Below are 23215 nucleotides of genomic sequence, written 5' to 3'. Positions count from 1 at the left end.
CAACTCCTTCACTTGTCCCTCACTGAGGGCGGGACAGCCACAGCCCAGTGATGACCACGACATGTCAGTCTGATACCTAACCATCAAAATCAATATACATGGCAAAGAGAACTAGGTAGGTCACAGTACTCTCATTCTGGGGGCTAAGAATTGGAGGTAGGTGGGTTTCTTTTTATTTTAAATTAGCGTCAGCACCTTCACACTTTGCTCCCTTTGTCCATCTCCTCCGTCATCCCCATCCCCAGGTGGATGCCCCTTTTCTGGTCACCGCCTCGCTTGCTCTTGCTGCAGCCAGGCCCCCTGCGTGGCCAAAGGAACCAGGTCCGCTCTTCCCAGCCACGCGAGACTGGCACATGGAGCTTTCACTCTGGGAGGCAGGTAAGGGGGCAGCAGAAAGCACAGGAGTACGCAGGCTGGCTAGCGGGGGGACAGGGCGCTGAGAACAAAGCCTCATCCGTGTCCTCGCCGCCAGGACAGAGTGCAGGGAGCACGCAGGGACTGAACTGAGGGGAAAGACCAAGGGTTGTGCTGGACGGCGTGTCCAGAGTTTTTTAGGAGGTTTGGGTTTTTTGTTAAAAAAGTACCGGTCAAAGCAGCATGAGCAGAAAAAGCCATATTATGTCCCTGTTTTGTTTTAACCTTAATGACCCAAGTGAAGAAAAAGAACACGTTTAGTTAGAGGCATGAATGTGACAAATTTTTTATTTCAAAGTCTCAAATTTTGACCAGCATAGCACCACTGACATAGGTGCCCTGACAGAACTTTGTGATTTAATCACCAGAAAGGATTACGCCGGGCTGTAATTAAGGCTAACCAATCAAGATCCAGGTACCCAATGCCAGTTATAATTCAGGTAGAAGCTTCGGATCACAGGAACCCTGAGACTGGTTTTGCAGGGAACCTCTGAATTATTTTGTAAGTTCTACAGCATGTATGAGGACACTGGCCCAAAAGCTTGCTTCTCACACATAGAAACCGACTAAGAGGTAGATGAGAGATTCCAGACTCCATCTAGCTGCAGAGAGACAGGGCCCCAGCCACTGGGTCTGGCCAGGCCCTAGAGCAAAGTCCACTTAAGCCGGAGCGGAGGTGAGGGCGCAGCCTCCTGGCACCTCCGCTGCAGGCTGGAAGGGAAGGAGGGCTGCGCCGCTCTCCGCGCTGCTGCTGGCTCCTCGCCCTGGGCCTCCGCAGGGCCTCTGCTGCGCTCCACCTTGACCTACCTGCCGCCCACGGTTAATGTCCTCACAAGACACCGGTCCCCATGTCAGGTAGAGGGGTAGATGTAAAGCCTCCTCACATCAAGTCAGAACACGACCGCTGACAAACAGCCACACACACAACCGAATTTCACACGTGATCCCCTGTCCCCCGACGGTCTCTCCCACGTCTGGAAAGGAGAGGAATCACAGAAGTTTCCCTTTCAGCTTTTCTCCCTGGGGCTCAGTTCACAGGTCTGTGCTGAGCCTGACTCCAAATGTTAAGATCTTAGCCACAGACCAATATGTAACCTCACACAATAGATTCAGAGGAGAAAACCCATGCCACTGTTTTAGGCTACACGTACTCCGCTCTCTACACAAAGGAGCTGAAGGATTTCTCCCGATTAAGCACAATGGTTTGGTGTCTTTAAAATAGCCGTATAAAAACTGAACTCCTGTTCATGCATGAATTAAATTGACTTCATGAGCTCTAGAGTGGCACATCCCCCTGGAGGCACAGAAGCCAGGGCGTGGCCTGACACAGGTGCCAGCAGCAGCCCGGACAGCGCGGGAGGGGCTGGCCAAGCAAGGCCCCGGGGCCCCGAGAGGCCCGGGCAGTGGCCCAGATGTCCCCTCAGTCTCTGGGCTGCCCAGCTCTCCTACAGAGTCTGTAAAATATTTATCTGGGAACACTGCTACGTTTGGATTCTAAACATTCAGTACTGGGTGGAGGCAACAACAATAAAAGCTCAGGTCCTCACTTTAAAACTACAGTATATGGAAGTAATAAAACCCATGGTGGAGGGGGTTTAACATCGTTTTTGGTTAGTCTGCAACACAAACAGTAACGTAGGCCTGGGAAAGATGCCACACGGGGCAAGAGAGGGTGAGGAAGCGAAGCAGAGAACGGGCTGCTCACTGGGTGAGACACACAGGCTGGCCCGGCTCCAGAAGGCTGGATGGAGTGGAGGGTAAATGCACCATGAAAGATCCCACAAAACAGGACTCCACACCATCGGAACAAAGACAAACACTAGCTCTTTTCTGACTTCCAAACATGGAGCTGTGACACGTGACACGAGTTGGTTAAGACCCCACTAAAACAGCACAAATAGAAACAATACCTCACTTGTCACTCCCTACAGGTACATACTCCATTTACAGCTCTGTTTTTAAAAGCAGGAAAAATTGTTCAAACCTCTATCCAGCAGTGATGTTTCCAAAAGTATGTACACCTAACGGTCCAGAGAACGCTCACTCTGGACCCAGTGTCAGCACCATCAAAGTGCAGTGTCTGTGACTGCAAATAAGACAAGAATTTAAAATACAGTACTTTCTGAGGCCTAGGACTAGCTCATGGTACACTTTAAAGCATTCGTGGCGGACAGGCGTGTCCTCGAGGCCTTCCTTTCGGACAGGCACGAGAACGCCACTGGTTACACGTAAGTGCATCTTGCGTCACTGTACAGGTATATAATATTCCCTTCGGAGGATATAGGAAATTTCATTAAATGCTTCACAGAGTTTTACAAAAATTGCTAAAAAAATTTTTTTGCACTTCAATTCTTAATGTTTAAATGTGCCACTTGTAACACCATCAATTACAAACTACTTTCTGACTGAATTACTCAACCCTAAGGAAGAACTTGGTTTTGGGGACCGCATCCCTCTCCAAAAGTGTGCATTTCACTCAGATACGCAGCAGCACACACTGCACGTGCTCAGCCCGGAACCTGCTCGAGCCCGCTGGGCGGCCCGAAGCCTGCACCCCGACGGCACAAACCGCCAACCAGAGATGATGGCGCGGGCGCCGCGGCTGGCGTCGGCGTGACCCCGGGAGGCGGGGGTTAGAGCAAAGTGCTGGGCAGGTTGCTGCTCTGCCAGCGCAGGCACGTCGTCTTTGAATGTTTGTACAGGTGGCTGGACTGGCTGAACCTCTTGCCGCACTTGAGGCAGGCGTAGGGTTTTTCGCCTGTGTGAACACGGATGTGCTTCTTGCAATCTGTCAAGGTCAGAAAAGTCTTGCAGCAGATCTTGCAGGCGTACTTGCGAGCCCCCTCCACGACCAGGACGTTGTGCTCGGATAAGGCCTTCTTGCACTTTGACAGGACGTCAGCAGATGCCCTGGTCAACTGCGGAGGGCCGGGCTGCGCAGGGTGGCCGTTCTCAAATGAGGATGTGGCCGCATTCATCATTAGCTGGGAACCGGCCGGGTTTTCTGGGATCTGGGAGCTCCTGACAGAAGTTACCACTGGCATCTTGGGAGCTATGCGTCGGTAGTATGGAAAGTTACTGGCCCCTCCTCTCGGGGAGCCCATCATTACCCTGGAGAAGGAGGAGTGGAGGCCCAAACCGGACCTGGAAAAATCCATCCCAAACTGTTCTCCTCCTTGGTAGCCTGAAGTCTGCACGCAGGGCAGGCCCATCACTTCCTGCATAGGCCTGACAAAGTGGGAGTCCGCAGGCTCACTGAACGGGTTCTCCACGTGAGAGCCAGGGGCCGAGGAGGGCCCGCCCGCAGGCCCAGCCTCTGGGCTCAACAAATAGGGGGCCTCGCCCTCCAACCTGCAGTCACTCGTGGTGTTTGGGATATTATCATCATTGTTCTGATTTGCACTAAAGTTCCCTCCTCTGCTCTTGTTAAGGAAATTCGAAATGCTAAAAGTCGATTTATGCTCCAGGTTATTTGTGACTTCCAATATATGGATGTCACCCACCCGGTCAGTGCTAGACTGAGGATCTGAAAAACTCCGATCGCTACTCTCAGGGCTGAGGTCGATCTTCTCAGCGCTGACCACAACCCCTTCCACTTCCACAGACTCGCTGCCTTCTGCTTGGGAGGTCACGTCACTCACTTCATCCTGAGGCTCCGGAGAGCTCAGGGGCTCAGACTTAACCACCACTCTCATGTGCTCCTTGTCACCAAGGCCGACCTCAGGATTTTCACACTGAAAACCACTTTTCTCGGTTGCGGCTTCCTGCTCAAAACTGGTCTCCACCTGAGTGGCACGAGAGGCCATGGACAGCTGGGCCATGTTGCTGGCACTGTTGTCAGACTGGCTGGGCACCTGGGCGTCTTCTGGAGCACCAAAAGACTGGTCAAACATGATGGTGCTGTCTTCCTGGTTGTCGGTCATGCCGTCGGCCTTCGGGTTGTCCACGATTTTCAGGGAATCTGGTGAAAAGAACTCCTCCCGAGAATGGACCCCTGATGGCCCAGTCTCTGGCGTAACATCAGCGAGGGCAGACTCCTCCATGGCGGGCCGCAGGCGCTGTCTGGCCCGCTCCTCGGCAGACTGCTTGCGCTTATGAAGGCGTCTCATGGGGAAGGGTGTCCGCTGGTCCAGGCTGCTGCGCACTGACGAGCTCAGGGGGGCCGGCTGCTCCTCGCCACTCTGGCTGGAACCGAGGGCCGAGCTCACGATGCTCAGCCCCAGCTGCTGCAGCATAAAGGAGCGCTGCATGCGGGCGCTCTGCTCCTGGACGCGCTCGCTGGGGGGGGACATGGGCAGCGTCCTTGTCGTTAAGTAATGTTTACATGCCTTAACGACAGAGTTCAGATGCAGGTGAGAGGCTGCCAATAAGACATCCATGACGTTGCTCTCCCCCAGCATGAGGGTGGAGGTGTACATCATGTCAATCAGTGCGGCGAAGGCCTCCGCTGTCACCACCTCGCTATCCAGCTGGATCATGTTCATGGTCTGATCTCCCTCTGCCACGGAGAACAGGGCTCGGAAATGTGTGCTGCATGCTGCCAGTACAGAGCGGTGGGCTTTAAAATGTCTATTCCCCACTACAATGACACAGTCACAGAGCTGACCATGAAGTCTCTGGTAGTTCAGTTGCTGAAAGATCTGTTCAAAATGTCCAGGAAAATCCATGATCCTAGAGAAAAGAAAAAGAAAAAAAAAACAAAGAAAGTGTTAAGACTTAGAAAAGCTGGAATCAAAGTCAGAGCACAGAGGCTGTGATGAAAAGAGATGTGGATGGCCCAGCCTGGACTTTTAAAGCTTCTGATGTTTCTGATGATGGGCATACAGACTAAAAAAAAACCTGTCCCATGAGAAGCAAATGTTAATTCAGCTAACGGTGCTGGACACATATACCCATGTGGGATCAGCTACTGGCTGTTTACAGGCTCCCCTTCACTCTTCATAGGACTGACCCTTTTAACACTTAGGACCCAGTGTGTAAGCGATGGAATATCTACCCTGCAGAAGTTCATTCGAATTCTGCATTCCCTAAGCTCCCAAGAAATCCCAGTCTTTGGGCAACCCAAGGGAGCGAAGGGGCGAATCAGTATGAGTGAGATTTCCAGTTCTAGACGGGGGTGGATCACACACATACATTTGCCCCCTCACTGCTGAAACACCATTAAAAGGACACTAAAGTTTTTGGATTTGCTGTTTAAAAGGTATAAACCCACAAGGAAAAGAAGAATGGGAAAGAGGTATCAGTTAGCATTTTGGAAGCTGGTGAGCGGGAAAATGAATGAGCACTGACTGACTCAGCCAGCCCGGAGGGCTAAATCCTAAACTGGCAGTGGCCAAAACAGCCTGACTAGATAAGCCTCCTATTCCCAACGGCTCAGGAACTGGCTGCAGGAGTGCCAGGGGAACCAGACTGAAGGTGATGCCAAGACAGGAGGACTGGCTGGAAATCTATTCAATAAAACAATAATCTACTGGAAGTTCTACAGAGAGCTTTTAGATGCTGAGCTTAGGGATCCACCGACCTCTGACCCTTGACTGTGCAGAGGAAGCAATGAAGGGTCTTCCTGTTTTTTACTTCTGTATTGACAGGCTGGTTGCTGATTTATCCACTGAACATGACTATACATAAAGTGGCCTGACATCAATCAAAAGTAGGAAATCAGAGTGCTATCAGGTAAGCAGAAAGAAAGCCAGAGTGCTCCTTAGTGATAATACAGGATACGCTAGGCAACAGAGTGCACTGGTCAATATAAGGGCAACCCAAGCCTATTTTATACTTCATGTTCTTTATGAAAACTAATCACTTGAAGCAAGGCAATGTGTAAAGCAGATTTTATTTTCTGAGATGGCTGGCCACATGAAGATCACCTGTCTTGCATGCTTTCTTACAATGTGACACTGACCCTCTTCTCAACAAGAGGTGGGGTCTGTGTTCACTCCCCCCCAAAGCCAGGCAAGTAAGTCTATGACAATGGGAGAAATGACACTGCAGGTTGGAGGGCGAGACCCACACAGTGTGACTTGCGAGCTGGGTCATAAAAAGCTTTTGCCTGCTCCTTCTGGCTTGCTCTTGGAAGCCGGCCGCCACGCTGTGAAGAAGCCTTGCTAACGTCTAGCTGGCAGCTGGCACCTGCTCCCAGACGTGAGAGTGCCCTCCAAGTGCCTTCAGCCCCGGAGCCAAGCCCAGTCACCCCCTAGAACTGTCAGAGATAAGGAAATGCTTTATGTTGTTTCCAGCCATTAAGTCTGCAATGTGATTTGTTAAGTGGCAACAAATAACTAGAATAATGTGAAACTCGTTAACATCTCACAAATCAGCATTCAAATCCTATCTCAGGGAACACTTTTTTTTTCTTCTCTTTCTTTCTTTTTTCTTTTCTTTCTTTTTTTTCTGGTCTGCCTATTCTGGGGGACATTCTTAGTGCATGTGGTGCAGATAAGACTGCCCTAAACCTCTGAGTTCCAAGACTGGGCAGATTATCCAGGGAGATCTGGCCAATTTGCTACCCACTCCCCACAACTACAGTGATGGTTCCAGAGATGGGTATGTAACCCAAGCCACACCAATGAGAGTCTGCCCTGGCATTCTCTGAACCCAGCTTGCAAGTTATAAGGTAGATGGACGTTTAGCACTGAAGGAGGCCATGTGTGCCTATCTGAGAAGGAAGCCAACACCAAAAACCATGTCCTGATCACAGCAAGACCCTGGGAGCCAGCCAGGACTGTAGGTGGCATCCCTAGGCCTTCCTATTTCATGAGCCAATGAATTCCCCTTCTATCTTAAGCTAGTTTATGTTGGATCTGCCACATAGTCAAACAATGAGGTTTAAATCATAGTTTCAGAAAAACCTAAATAACCTGGCTATCTTATAACTTTTTTAGATCTAGAAGGAGTTTTTTAAAAATTCAGTTTGGGAGACATAAAGTTGTTACCCTCAGCTCTGATGGAAAAGAATCATGAATCAAGATCATGGTTATTCAAAACTCCAGGCAGCTCTAGCAAACTCAGAGACCCAGTACAAAAGCAATAAAAAGAGCTCATGCTGAGAAGGTGTTTTAGCAAAAGCTGACTTTCTAAGGCTTTGAAACCAAGGAAAAAAGCTTCAGGTCTCTAAAAGATCTTAAAATGTGACAATATGAAGCCATATACTTGCAGGAGATGCAGCAAGTAATCTACCAATTTGTGATTGACTCAGAACGAGTGTACCGACAATATTTGTTATCTACAGGAACAGATTTTCAGTAATTTCCAAACTAAATATAATTAAGAAAATACACTTACACCACTGCTTGTTACATTAACATGAATAATCAAGAGCTGACTGTTTTCTCAATAGATTTACTTTCCTAATAGTGCTTTACTTAGACTAATAAAAAAGTTCATTTGTGTTCTAGGAGAACAAACCCATTAATAGCACACTTTAAACTATTTGACTTCTATATTGACCTACCCACCTGCTTTTCAATAATATACTTAGTTTGTAAAGCAGAGTAACCCACACTCAGGTACCATCTACCCCCGGATCGAGGGCCTGCTGCCTGCATGCCAGGCAGGACCTGCACACAAGTTGCCACCTGCAGGGAGTGTCTTAACATTCTAAGGAATTCTTCACATTCAATATCCCTGATCTGGATAAAACCCTGGCAGAAAAGGTGACCAAGCAGAACTTGCCCTCCACTTTTAAAGATGATATAGACAAAAACGAATATGAGAATAAAACCAGGCAAAGGCCCAGACAAGCAGTCGAAGTCGACAGGGCTCCAAGTCCTGGAGTCCTAGAACATTCAACCCACTGTTCTGATCTGACCACGTGGAAGTAGGGAAAGGCTAGGGACCAGGTGGGCGCCCAGGTGCCCAAGGTTAACCCCAGAACCCAATCTATCAGCACGCCTAATTCCATAATCTCTCTGTTTCTACTCTGTCAGGGCTGGCTTGGAAACTGGACACATCAGGTCTCTTAGAAAGGAAATCTATCAGTGACCAAAAGTGAGCATAACTGGGGAACTCAAGCTAAAGCCAGAGCCCTCACCATCTTACCCTCCCCTCTAGCTCTCCCTGCTCTGCCACCTTCTTTTCCAGTTCAAAATTCCTGGGGATTAGCTTACCTAGAACTTCATGATTCTGTTTGAGTAAGAAAAGATATTAGTGCCCTAGATTCCTAGTGCAAACTCAAAATGCTCTTTCTACCAAAACAGCTTTTTGAGGGCATTTTCTCTCTCCCTCCCAAAGTACCTGATGTGCAGTTCAGTAAATTATTTTTTGAGTGAGCTCTGACTGCATATAGATAAAATATAATACCATATTACCCAACAGTCATTTTCCTGAGAGTCTTGTCTCTAAAATCAGCCATAAACCGGAAAGTCTCAGAATATCCAAAATAAAGATCAAAGCCTGTGTATGAAAGGTTTCCTCATAGAAAAGCCCCTCAGGAACTCACACACATAGTCTTTTGTTCTAAAAAAAACAAAATTTAAGTGTTTCTAGTTTCCTAATTGGTTGAAGAAGAGCAACAGCAATTCTAGAATGAGGGCAAGGGGCGGCTGCACACTGACAGCTGCAAAAAAAGACAGCTGACCCACTAAGGGACAAGAGAGGCCGGCAATTCAGAGCCACGTCCTGGAGGGGCTCTATAACCCTAGAGTCACAACAGTCCATGAAGGCATCTGTGTATGTGGCATACAAATTCATTCATCCAGGGTTTTGAAGTGCTTGCTTCGTTCAAGGTTAAGTGCTGTGGAATACAGATTTGTGTGGCATAGTCCTAACCGTCACAGGTACTTAGTGGAAACAAGACATATACAAATAACCATATGACAAAGTGGAAAGCATTAAGTGCCACGTAAGAGACGAAGTGTGCTCAACAGCTCAGAGAAGGCAAAGGTTATTCTAGTTTCTCGGCGGGTGGCCTGACAATAGAACTAGGGGCAGGTTTGCATTTGGATAAAAAGAGATGTAAAATGCATTCCAGACAGAGGGAAAAGTGGGAGAGGTCTGAGGTGGGGGGAAGCCGTGTATCTATCCTGGCTGGAGAGCAGGTAAGGCTAGCATGGTAGGTAGTGGATTGCAAATGCTCAAAACTGATGTTAATGATCACCAAGCATGGTCAGAAAAGTTTAAAAAAGAGGCATATAATTTTGAACTAAAGACTATCTTCACTTTTCAGGTTACTTTTGTAAAAAAATATTTTATGCTTATTTTTTTTTCTTTTTGAGGAAGAGAAAGTGCATTTGCATGCAAGAGTGCAGGGAGGAGCGGAGGGAGAGGGAGAGAATTCTTTTTTCTTCTGTTTGGAGAGTGAGAATCTCCAGCAGGCTCCATGCCCAGTGCGGAGCCCGGACACAGATGGGCTCCATCTCCAGACCCTGAGACATATCATGACCTGAGCCGAAATCAAGAGTCAGATCCTTAACCAACGGAGCCAGCCAGACACTCCCCAAAATACTTTTTAAAGCTTGAGCACAGTACCGGTCAGGGTTCTTGGTTGTAGCAACAGAAACTGTTTCTAGCTAACCTAAGCAAAGACGTAAGCTGTTGGAAGAGTTGATGGGAAGGCTGGACCCCTGAGCTGGACCTGGGCAGCAGGAACAATCGGGCCAGAGTGTTTGTGTGCGCTGGACACGGGCCCTACTACAAAATACCGGCTCTGCAGGGGACTGAATCTCCCCTTCCCTCCATCATCGTTAGTTTCCACTCTTGACCACATGTCTTTGTAAGTATTATGTGAGATGAAATGGAAAGTACACTTGATGTCACTGTGCTGCGTGCTGCAACACTCTGTTGTCTCAAGGAAAAATGCTTGTGCAACTTCTGAGTTGTAAGCTGAACTATTTGCTTTTTTCATGGAACACCATTGTAACTTGGGAGAACAATGACTGACAAGCTATGGTTACTCAGACTTGAGTATCTGCCAGACATTTGCTTGAAAATGAATGAAATGTGGTTGTCGTTTCAAGGAAAACAACTTAACAGTATTGACTGCCTATGATAAAATTTGAGCTTTCAGGTAAAAATTAGAATTTTGGAAAATTTGTATTGGTCAGCATGAGTTTGACCACTTCCGAATGCTCAAACCCAATAAGATCACTGGTGATACTAATGGAATATGATTTTTTAAAATATTGTATACTAAATGAACCAACATTTGGAAGATCTGCATAACTTAGTGAATCAGTATTTTCCAAATGACCAATGTTATAAACTGTGATGTTAAAAAATAAGGTATGGATAAAGAAATGCATTCATGGGTGCAAGACACAAACTAATGTAGTTCAGTGTAACAGAATATGAGAAGTTTGTTGATACAGTTTCAGATTACACATTGCAACTAACCAACCACTTAAGAAAATACCATTTGCTGGTCCCTGTTACAGTATTGGGAAAGTATCTGAAAAAGCTACTAAAATACTTGTCCCTCTCCAACTACATATCTGTGTGACCCTGGATTTTTCTTAGTATGCTTTAATCAAGATTATATCCAACAGGGGTGCCTGTGTGGCTCAGTCAGTTATCCGTCTGGCTTTGGCTCCTGGTTTATGAGTTCAAGCCCCAAGCTGGGCTCTGTGCTGATAGCTAGAGCCTGGGGCCTGCTTCAGATTCTGTGTCTCCCTCTCTGTCTGCTCCTCCCCTGCTCACTCTCTGTCTCTCTCTCTCAAAAATAAATGAACATTAAAAAAAATTTTTTTAAGATTATATCAGAGCAAATTGAATACAAAAGCAGGTATGAGAATATGTATACCTGTCTTCTTTTAAACTAGACATTAAAGAGATTTTCAAAAAAGTGTATATCAATACCACCTTGAGCATCCTGGTGCCCAGAACTTGGTTTCAAATACCATTTCTAACAAAAGGAACTAGTGCTCTTTGAGAAACGGCTGATTCTAGGACTGGGGCAGAAAATACACATGATAACCTGCAGCATCTTATAGTGTCAGAAAGTAAGGAAATGCCACAAACAAGCAAACACGATAATGAGTATGTGAAAGGAACACAGGACCAACAGGAGAAAGAACTCCCAAAGGCCAAAGGTGGAACAATTTGAGCAAAAAGATAAAATAGTACTGGATTGTACCCCAAATATATACAATGAATATCGATAGGTCCATGCTGATACAGATGATTGCTTACATAAATGGGAGAGAAGAGTCCAATCTCCTGTGAGAACAATTCCAAGTAATTTATGTAGATACTTGGCCCTCAAAGAGATGGAGCCTAAGTCCCCACTCCTGGATGTGAGCTGCGCATGGTGACTGCCTTCCAGGGCACGGTAGAGCACGCCTATTATGTTACAATGAAGTCAGTCCAGCAACACAATTCCTAATCTGTTTGAGCTGCCTGAAAGATAAATCAAAGCCTGTAGCAAATATCTGTCTAATTAATCAAATGAAAGGCACCCCCCACAACTGGACCCTGAGATGAAAAGCCACTGCTCGGTGATGAAAATGATGAAAACAACTGTAAGGGCAAGTTTGCTCAGAAACAGCTGGTCTTCTAGCATATGAGAGGTTCACTTCATACTTGGACAAAAGGTGCAGTGTCGTGTCACATTCCGTCCCACCTGCTACACTAACAAAATCTGACTCTACTAGACAATGTCCATATTTGAGAAATGGTAAGTACAGCAAAAGAAATCTATGCTTAACACTGACAGAGGACAGTATTTTACAACAAATTTACATGAAAAAATACAAGTTGAAAGCTACATGGATCCAAATATCTTAAGTTTTTCTTTTTTCTTTCTAAGGAGAAGTTGAGGCAGATTCAAGATTCTGTGTCAGCCCTACAGCAAACTTTGTCATGTCTCACTGTACAGAAGCTATTTTTAAGTCTTACCCACACTGAAGAACTCCAATTCAGTATAATTCATACTCAGTATTTTCAATATTAAAACCCTTACGTGCATTTTGTATCAAAGTGGGTTTTTTAAAATGACTTCAACTTCTCATGACAGTCTTACAACAAAGTCTCTTCTGAGAGAGCACTGACCTCTAAATTTAGGAAACACCTACCCTGAGATGTTTTTCTTCCAAATCTTACCATGTTCAGAATTTTGCTAGAAAGACCTCAGTTAACCAGAAGAGAGCTTTCCAGCTTCCCCAGTTATGTTTTGACACAATTTTTAGGGGAAAAGGGCAAATCAAAAAACAAATTGACTTCAGAACTCTGAAAAAGTCCTGGTTCCTTTATTCAGCAAAACACAAAGGCCCAGAATAGGTCCCCAAGCAGTTAGTCTTACCTGGCAGGTCACCAAGCTGGAGGTGGTGGCCAGGCCAGTCTTTCCAAATTTGCTAAGATTTCCAGTGGAGGTTAAAGCAAAAGTGGGAAGCCTTCCTTGGTTTAGGGGCTGTTCTTTAAAATTCCTTCTACTCTCTCCACCTGGTCTCTTCCCCCACCTCCGCTCTTTTAGCTTGAGGCCAAAAGCCAGTTCTCCAGAAGACAACTAGGCTAGCACACCTTTTTAATTATCTAAGGTACAACAGCCCATACAAGGATAACAAATCATCAATGACTAAAGCAGAACATTCTCTTCAACCTCTAAAGATCCCAAGGGAAGTAACATCTACTTACTATAACTGAAAAGTATATTAGCATATTTTGGAAGAAGTTTTGTTTCAATTGTAGAAGGTAAAGGGTTTCTACTTAGTCATTCAAATTACCCAGAACCCAAGGCCTTTGCTTAGTAATCAAGACTTTACTGTGCTTTTCCCTAAAAATTTTCCTCCGAATAAATATTCAGAATTTGTCTCCGATAAAGGACTTACTTAGCTTCTTACAGCACCCTCCACCAGGCCAGGATGCAGGCTGACTTTTTTTCTTTTTTGGAAGGGAAAACCTAACTCTTCACCTCTCTTTAATTCAGTGCCTGATGTTAGCATTTACGTACAAAGCTGTCCTCCAAACAAGGGGAAGAGGGGGCAGCAGTTCTCACCCCTGCACCCCCCGCCCTCCCCAGCTCCTAGCACGACGGCTGGAAGTAATGGGCATTCAGTAAATTCAGTTTAGTCCTCTGATAACAAGCGGGGACATTCCAAAAGACTGGCTCCACCCCTCCAGGGTCAACCGCCGGTCCCCCATTCCAGAACGCCTTGGCCTTGCTCTGGAGAAAGGAAACCTTGACGCTCGCAGACCCAGGAAGGGGCCAACGAAGCCACCCGACTCCATCCCGTAGGGCAGCAGATCCTCTGCTAACCCGCCAGGCTATAGGTCCTAGGCCTTTCCCACCCCATCCCAGCAACCAACGCCGCCTGCCCGCAGATCCGTGGGGGCAAGAGCCCCCGCCCCACCGGGCAGACAGACAGCCTGGCGTCGGGACCTAGGGGACGCCTGCGCAGAAGAACCCGCCTACCACCCGCCTGGCCCCTCCGCTCCGGAGGGTAACAATACCCCTACAGAAAGACAGGCAGGGTAGGCGGGGGTCACCGGTAAGCGATTGCGCGCGCCCCGACGCCTAGGCTCGAGCCTGCTCAGGCCGCCAGCCTAGCTCTCCAGGAGCTCAACGGTCTCCACGTGAGCGCGCCCGCGAGCCCCACCACCGCTAGTGCTGACAGGGTCGCCTCACCTGAGCCGGGCTCCGCCCCCCTGCTCGCTGGAGGAGGCGGTGACCCTTCTCCGATCCGACCTGACAGTGTCGGAGGAGGCGGGAACGTCCAGCCCGGCGTCTTCGCGATGGGATTTCCTCCCCCTTCCGCCCACCCCGCCTCTCGTCCCCTAGCTCCTTCAGTCCTTTCGCCGCCGCACTCCAAGAACACCACAGCGGCGGTGGACAGTAAACGGAAGTGACGCCCGCGAGAGAGCCTTCTCCGCTCCATTCCTCCTCCCTCCGGTCGAGTTGCAGCCAATCAGAACGGGAGGGGGCGGGGCCGAGGCAGAAGAGCAGCCAGTCGGCGCGCGGAATCCGAAGGAATTTACTCAGCCCCCTGGAACACCGACCAATCGACGGCCCCAGGAGTTCACTGTGTTTACTACCGACCGAATCCGTGAGCTCTGTGACCAATCACCATTTGCCTTACAACACGTAAAACTGTTATCAAACGCCTTTTAAGGCGGGATTTATCACTAAGCGGCTCTAGGTTTGGACTGTAGAAAAGAGACTTTGTGCTGCAGCCAATCGAAAACCTCTGTGGTGGAGGTAAGCGGGTTTTCCGCCTAATTGTGCCAATCACCGTCGCGGCTGCCTGAGGTCTGCGCGAGCTGCGGGGCGAGCCCACCGGGTACGGTTTCCCACCATTGGTTGGACCCGAAGGATTTTCCCACTCTGTGGCGGCCCGCCCTTCCGTGAATCCCCAGCTCTTTCTCCTTTGCGGAGCCCACACACACGTAGCCGGCTGGAGGTGGAGTTCCTATCTCGTAGACTTTGGGGGGAAAAAAGAACATTCATAGGTTGAATGAAGCCAAACCCAGGCTTAAAATGCTGCCTACCAAAAAGACTGTCTGTCCGACTGGAGTTAGGAGCGGTGCGGCCCCAGGTCCAGTCCCGGCGGCAGCGTCTCCTAGAGCGGGCGCCCGAGGACCCCCCACTCGCCCTTCGCTCCGCACTCAGTGCTCTAGGTCTCAGTAGCCTCCAGGCGCCAGAACCCACGTGGAAGGCTCGCGGGCGTCCGTGGGACGCTGTCAGAAAAGAGCAGATTCCGGGGTGGCTCCCGAGCTCCCAGGTGCACGCTCGGATGGAGAAACGAGCAGCCTCCCGGGGGCACTGGACCCTGGGCTGGAAGAAAGCCTTCTTTCTCGCGTGAAGAGACCAGCGAGCCCGTGAGGGGCCTTGCGGCGGGAGCTGTGCGGGAGCTCTGCGTGGATCTGGAGATCAAGGCAGGTTGGGGAACGCCGCTGCGTTCTTTTTGGGGTGGGGGGTAGGGAGAGACTCTAAACTGGAACACTCCACTTCTTCAGAACTTAATATCCAAATATCATTACAGCTGATGCATCCATTCCGACAGTTTGGAAAAATTATCCTTTGGATTTATTTCTTTAAGGCCTCAAAGAAGTCTGATGGTAAATTCTGTTCATTAAGATTGCCTGATATTTTATAGTCCTTCCACATATTTAACTGCATATTCGGCGGTAAAATTGTATATATGGAATTCTAACGATTACCTAGGCAATATGAGAATTCCTTTCCTATACATGAACCTTACAGAAATGCTGTGAGCTAGGTATCTCAGATTTACACACTGGAAAAAAGTTTAAAAGACTTATTATATATTCATTACTTAAGAAGGTGTGAAAATGCCCCTTCCTATATGTTGGTGGGAATATCATTGTTGCTCTCTTTGAAGGTAACTTGGTAGTATCTCTCAAAATTTAAAATATGCATTCCTTCCCTTTTAGCTACCAATTCCTTCTAGAAATGATTCTGAAATACACAAATGTGGAAATACATATGAGGTTTTTGATTACAGCTTTGTTAATGAAAGGAAACAGTCTGAATGTGCATCTACAGGGGATTACAAAAAATTGATATGTATATGTTATTGTTCCTTTATCTCTGATGCCAATACATATAAAACAAAATTAATAAAAACCTGCATGTGGAGGTACAGGAAAATTTGTAAATGTATGGCCAGCTATCAAAAGATACTTTCAAACTGTTTACAGTAGATACTTCAGTAAACAGGGAGGTGACAAGGAAATGTTTTAAGAGGGCCTTCTTGATTTTTAGTCTGTATACTTATGTGTGAATCTAACTTTTACAATAAACTTTATTATTTTATTGGCATTTGTGAAAACTGGGAATTTTAGTTACGGTTTTTAAGTCATTGACAATATTCTTCCTAAATTAAGATGTAACTTTCCCAATAAAAGTATCAATAGGTTTCCTTTTGAAACTAGACATTTGATTCTAAGACTCCTAAGGGAAGATAATACTGCAAGATGAGCCAGGAAAATTCTGGGAAAAAATTACAAGGCAGCCATAGCCCTAACAAGTACTAATGTATTTCATAATGCTTTATTCTGTAAGGAAAAAAAAAAAAAAAAAGGACCTGGAGAGAGGATTTGCGGAGATGGCAGAGAAAGGAAGAAGCTCTAAGAATCTGTTTCCTCACCCAGACAGGAAGTGCCCCGGGCTGAATCGGTCTGGTGTAACTGTTCTGGAACTCTGGAGTCTACTGGAGTCTTGCAACCTCTAGAGGAAGGCTTGGACGGTAAATTGCAGTACGTTTTGGTCAGGTTTAGCTCTTAGCACCGTAGCAGCTACCCATCCCTCACTCCCCAGCCACGTGGCAGGCAGCTATGCACTGGCTCCTGGAGCCCCATGCACCAGTTTATGGGAGCCAGGCTGGGCAGAAAAGGACTCTGTCCAAATATATTTGGGATCACTGATTGCTGCCTTTGATTACATAGGTGCAGATGAAGAGACAGGCACCTGTTGTTTCGCTGTAATCCCCCTCCCCCATCATGACAAGCCTTTCCCCCGCCAGCAGAAGCAACTTCCAGGGGATTTGAGGCAAACACTGACAGAATTGGAGAGAGAAATGATTTTACCAGAATAGTTGGGGACTACAATATCCTATTCTTGATAATGAATAGGACAACCAGACAGAAGTGAAAAAATGGAAATAAAACAGAGAAATTAACACAATTAACCAGACCTAGTAGACATATGCAGAACACCGTACTCAACAAAAACAGCACACACATTCTTCTCAAGTGCAGATGTTTTCCAGGATAGACCATATGTTAGGCTACAAGTTAAGTCTCAGTAGATTTTAAAAGATATATATTATATGAAGTATCCTCTCTGACCACAATGGGATAATGTTAGAAATCAGTAACAAGTAAAACTGGAAAATTTAAAACTTTTGTGGAAATTAAACAATGCACTCAAAAAAAAACCAGTGGATCAAATTAGAAATTATAAAGGAAATTAGAAAATACTTAAACATGAATGGAAATGAAAACATAACAGATCAAAACCTTTGGGACAGAGCAAAAACAGTGCTAAGAGGAAAATTTATAGCTAAAAATGCTTACCTTAAAAAACAAGGGCGCCTGGATGGCTCAGTCAGTTAAGCATCTGACTTTGGCTCAGGTCAGGAGTTCATGGTTCATGACTTCAAGCCCCAAATTGGGCTCTGAGCTGACAGTATAGAGCCTGCTTTGGATCCTCATCTCCCTCTCTCTGCCCCTCCCCTATGTACCCATGCATTCTCTCTCTCTTCCTCTCTCTCTCTCAAAAATAAATAAACATTTAATAAGAAAAAAACTTAAAAAAAGAAACACAAATACTAGCAAACTGCATTTAGCCGCATATCAAAAGTATTATGCACCATGACAAGTAGGATTTATTCCTGGAAGGCAAGAATAGTTCAATATACAAAGTTAATCAATATAATGCAATACACCACTTTAAAAGGAAGGGAGAAAACCCACATGGTCATTTCAACTGTTTGCAGACAAAATGTTTGTCAACTGTTTGCAGATAAAATGTTCTACAAAACTCAACACCCTTTCAGAACTCAACACCTAACAGACTCGGGGTAGAAGGAAACTACCTCAACATAATGAAAACCCACAGCAAATATACTCAATAGTGAAAGACTTAACTCTTTCCTCTTAAGATCAGGAATAAGACAAGGATGCCCACTTTCACAACTTACATTCTTTTTTTTTAATGTTCATTTAATTTTTGAGAGAGACAGAGCAGGAGGAGGGGCAGAGAGAGAAGGAGACACAGTCTGAAGCAGGCTCCAGGCTTCAAGCTGCCAGCACAGAGCCTGACGCAGGGCTCAAACCCACAAACTGCGAGATCATGACCTGAGCCAAAGCTGGCCACTCAAATTACTGAGCCACCCAGCCACCCCGCACAAGTTCTGTTCAACATAATAGTAGAATTTCCAGCTAGAGCAATTAGGAAGAAAAAAGAAAGAAAGAAAGAAAGAAAAAGCATCTAAATTGGAAAGGAAGAACTAGTATTATCTCTCCATTCCCATGTGATAGGATCTTAAATGTAAAAAATCCTAAGGATTCTACACATAGAAAAAAAACCCTGTTGTTGTGTATGAATTCATGTGAATGAATTAGCAAAGTACCAGGGTACAAAGTCAACACGTAAAAATCAGTTGCACTTTTGTACATTAAGAATGAACAATCTCCAAAGGAAATAATGAAAACACTTCCATTCACAATAACATCTAAAGATTAAATTCATTCGAATTAACCAAGGAATGGAAAGACTTGTACAATGAAAATGACAAAACATTACTGAACGAAATTAAAGAAGACACAAAAGGAAACAATTTCATGTTCATGGATTGGAAGACAATATTTTTAAGGTGTCAACAACACCCACAGCAATGCACAGATTCAATGAAATCACTATCAAAATTCCTAAATAGAAATACCCATCCTAAAAATCATATGGAATCTCAAGGGCCCCCAAACAGCCAAAAGTATCTTGAAAATGAAGGACAAAGATGGAGAACTCACATTTCCTGATTTTAAAATTTACTATAAAGCCACAGCAATCAAAACAGTGTGGTTCTGGCATAATGACAAATGTGTAGACCAAGGAATGGAATAGAAAGTCCAGAAATAAACTCCTCCATATATGGTCAAATGATTTCTGACAAGAATCCCAAGAGCATCAATGGGGAAAGGACAGTCTTCTCAATTAATGGTACTTGGAAAACTGGATATCCATATGCCAAACAATGAAGTTGGACCCTTTTACACCATATATAAAATTAACGCAAAACTGATCAAAGACCTAAATGTAACACCTGAAACTATAAAGCTATTACTAGAAAACATAGGAATGGACAAATCTTCATGACATCGGCTTGTCAACAATAAAAGAAAAAATAGACAAATTGGACTTTGAGAAAATTAAGAATGTTCATCAAACACAACATCAACAGAATAAACAGGCAACCCACAGAATGGGAGAAAATATTTGCAAGTCGTGTGTCTGATAAAGGACTAATATCCAGAATAGAAAGAACTAAAACTCAATAACCAGGGTGCCTGGGTGGCTCAGTTGGTTAAGCATCCAACTTCAGCTCAGGTCATGATCTCACAGTTCATGGGTTCAACCCCCACATTCAGCTCTGTGTTGACAGCTCAGAGCCTGGAGCCTTCTTTGGATTCTGTGTCTCCCTCTCTCTGTGTGTCCCCAAGTTCTCATGCCCTCTCTCTTTCTCCTCTCTCTCTCTTAAAAATATTAAAAAATTGTTTAAAAAATAAACTATAAAAGAAGAAAACATGGGACATGTTATAAAAAATGTAATAAAGACACAAATAGGTTAAGAATAAAAAGGAGAGAAAAAATGAAATCCTGCAAACACCTCTCATAAGAAAGCTGGAGTGACTATATTAATGTCAGCTGACGACTTTGGGACAAGATATTATAAAGAAGGAGAGTTTGAATGATTAAAGGCTTAACTTATCAAGAAGAAAAAAGACTAAATGAGTATCATCCTAGTAACAAAGCTTCATAACAAATAAAGGCAACAAAACTGATAGAACTAAAAAGAGAAGTTCCAAAGATATTTAACAGTATCCACCCTTGAGTTGCTGGTCTTTCCATTTTGGTGTTCCTCCTAGGACTTTTAAGTTCTAAGGGCAAGGATCATATATTTTCATTGTTTTCTCCCAAAGTGCCTTGGATAGTATTAGAAGACGGCATGAGGATTTTAAAAGATCTGAAAAATGTTTGGAGCAAAATTTGACCATGTGTATTAAGAATCTTTTTTGGGGGAGTCTGGGTGCCTCAGTCAGTTGAATTTCCAACTTTGGCTCAGGTCATGATCTCACAGTTTGTGAAGTAGAGCTTGGGGTTGGACCTTGTGCTGACAGGTCACAGCCTGGAGCCTACTTCAGATTCTCTGTCTCCTTCACTCTCTGTCCCTCCCCTGCTCATGCTCTCTCTCTCTCTCAAAAATAAATAAATATTTAAAAATTTAAAAAAATCTTTTTTCAATGCTCATGCTTTTGGATCTATTAATTCAAATCCTATGACTCCATCCAAAGGAAGCCATCCAAAAAGCAGACAATTTTATGCTTTAAAAGTTCAACACCTGAAATTAACATTTTATGTCAACTATTGTAAAAGTTAAACCCCAAGGGAATTGAAAATAATGATTATTCTGTGTTCATTATATGCAAAGCCATTATAAAGCTTCTTTATGATAGTAAAAAAAAAAAATAAAAGTTCACTGAAATGAAATGGGAAGAGTGTAAATGTTCAACTAGAGGTAAACTCTGACAGCATTCAATGGATTATCAGGTGAGATTTGAGAAAATACTTCCAAGACAATGTATAAAAATGTTTTAAAGGACGATACAGAATTGAATATAATAATCAATCATTCATATATAATATACATATGCACAGAGAAAAATCTAGAAAGAAATAAAGCAGAATGTTAACAATGTTGCCTTTAGGTGGAGAAGGGATCATGAGTTACTATAACTGCATTCTTTGGATTTCCCCCCCAATGTTGTACATCACATAAGTATTGGTTTAATAATTTAAAAAATATAAATGTATTGAGAAAACTTGAAATAACTGAACAGTCTGAATCTAACATTAAATTTAGTCTTCATACAAAGCTCTGAATTGGTTTTTTTTTTAAATGCAGGTTTTTGGGGCTCCTGGGTAGCTCAGTCGGTTGAGCATCCAATTGTTGATTTTGGCTTAGGTAATGATCCAGGAATTCTGGAATCGAGCCTGTGTCAGGCTCTGCACTGAGGATGGAAGCTGCTTGAGATTCTCTCTCTTTCCTCCTCTATCCCTTTCCTCAACTTGCATGTGTGCACTCTCTCTCTCTAAAATAAAATAAAATTTTAAAAAATTGCTGGTATGATGGGACTTAGCAGAAGCAAAGTCAAGAATTTTTGGTTTATTGTTAACGCCAAATACGTTAACTGAACAGTGTAAGATGCTTAGAATAAATGCACATATTGGTTTCATTAGGAGAAGCATGGCATGTATCATAAGAGAAGTGATGGATCATTTCTGGGCTACCCAGCCCAGAACTGGATCCATGTGGGGTCCCACAGTTTAAGAGGGATCCGGATATATTGGCATGTGTCCAGCAGTGGTGACTGGAGACATAGCTGAGGAGCTGGAGGGATTTGCCAAGAAGAAAAGGAGCCAAGAAATGGAAAGCATGATCAGAGTATTCAAGCTTCTGGAGGGCTCAGGGCAGAGGAGTTTGTCGTGTTCTGTGTGGCCCTGGAGAGCAGAAATGGAAATACGGGGGGAGCTACAGAAGGTAGATTCAGCCTTGTGTAAGGAAAAACCTGTCCAAGGTGAATTCTGCCTCGTAAGGAAAGAGGTATCCACATCTACAGAAGACAAAGTCTGCATCAGGGATGTAATGGGAGAAAAAGGAAATACCGAATGGTGAATAGGAGAGTGAAGCAAACAGAAAAAGAGAGGCAGAGGTGGGAGAAAGGATGAGTAAGGGTGAGGCAGAAGAAACCATCATTTGGAGAGTAGGTGGTGCGTTGCTGCAAGCGTACTTTCAGATCTTCATTAGCCATATCCTGAAACGCCAGCAGATGGGGATGTTACTCAAGGAAAAGAGGACTCTATCGCCCTCCGCCACCACCCCCCAACCTGATCCTTTCCTTATTCTCTAAATATGCATTCCCTCTCCTGGAAAATGATGTGAAGAGAGAATTCCAGAAGTCTCTCAATTTCCAAACTAAGCTTGTAAACAAGCATTTTATGGTAAGTGTAGCCCGGGATTCTAATTTAGAAGAGGTCTGTAGCTTTTTGCATTTTGGTCACTGCTTGAGTAGGGCTCCCTCCATCTTGCCTGATCCCAGTTATGTACATATGTATTTGTACAGATATGGTGCGCATGTGTTTTGAATCATTGTTAAGTAATTAAACAAGATAGGGGTATACGACAGTCCCCTTCCCAATAACCCTTCCATTAGCACTTTGCGTCCCCAACTAGAAGCTCTGTTACTTTGAATTCTTAACTGCAGTAATTCTGGGGAGTCTTTGCTCTCAATCCATGTATGCTTTCTTCATTCTTCCACCTGCCAGAAAGCAGTCATGTTTGAGGACCTTCACAGACTCAGTCTCACCAGTAAAGATGTACCTAAAAGGGAAACAATTTTTTACAACAGTGCTTCCCAACCTTGAAATGTCACTAATTACCCAAGGATCTTGTTAAAGTGCAGATTCTGATTCAGAAGATTTGATAGGGCTGGAGATTCTGCACTGCTAATGAGTTCCCAGATAACATTGATGCTGCTGGCCCAAGGACCACACTTTGAGTTGCAAGGCTTTATATAGGTCCCTTTATCAGGAAGAGTCATGACACTCTCAAGAAATACAATTGATGATCCTGGGTGGCTCAGTCAGTTAAGCGTCTGACTTCGGCTCAGGTCATGATCTCACAGTTTGTGGGTCGAGCCCAGCATCGGGCTCTGTGCTGACAGCCCACGCCCCAGAGTCTGCTTCGGATTCTGTCTGCCTCATGCTCTGTCTGTCTCTGTCTCTGTCTCTCTCTCTCAAAAACAAATAAACATTAGAAAAAAAAGGAAAGAAATACAATTGACTCCTTGTAGCCATGCTGTCTTCTTTATCACCCCTTCACTTTGACCTAACTATTCATGTTTTCATTCGACCAATCAATATTTACAGAGAATCTGTCAAAACCCAATGCCAGTTACTTTTAAGCAACACTAGTAATCATATTTGAGCTCCAGTCCCAAGGCTCCTAGGGTTAGTGATGATTCGGATTCATTCCTTGCTATGTCACTCATTCATTCAACAGTTACTGAGGCCCTACTGTGCCGGGCACTGCTCCAGGAGCTGGAAACAGCAGTAAATATACATCTGTTTATT

At 44.9% G+C, this 23215-nt stretch overlaps 1 protein-coding gene across 1 annotated transcript; it reads right to left on the bottom strand.

The window, feature by feature from the left end:
• Positions 1 to 675: 675 nt before the first annotated feature.
• Positions 676 to 14202, bottom strand: ZBTB5 (zinc finger and BTB domain containing 5). Its single transcript, XM_029919458.1, has 2 exons — positions 13970 to 14202; positions 676 to 5085 (listed from the first exon to the last, which is right to left on the bottom strand). The coding sequence occupies exon 2, from the start codon at positions 5079 to 5081 to the stop codon at positions 3048 to 3050; it is 2034 nt and encodes a 677-aa protein (XP_029775318.1). The 5' UTR covers positions 5082 to 5085; positions 13970 to 14202; the 3' UTR covers positions 676 to 3047.
• Between the last annotated feature and the right edge of the window lie 9013 nt (positions 14203 to 23215).

This window comes from Suricata suricatta, chromosome 13 (genome assembly GCF_006229205.1).
Source record: "Suricata suricatta isolate VVHF042 chromosome 13, meerkat_22Aug2017_6uvM2_HiC, whole genome shotgun sequence".
Classification (NCBI taxonomy): Eukaryota; Metazoa; Chordata; class Mammalia; order Carnivora; family Herpestidae; genus Suricata; species Suricata suricatta.
Note: the sequence above shows the minus strand (reverse complement) of the source record. Positions and strands in the feature narration are given on the sequence as shown.

Bases quoted from the DNA above. Each gene is read 5' to 3' on its own strand.
- ZBTB5 (XM_029919458.1), bottom strand. From the start codon at position 5,081: ATGGATTTTCCTGGACATTTTGAACAGATCTTTCAGCAACTGAACTAC.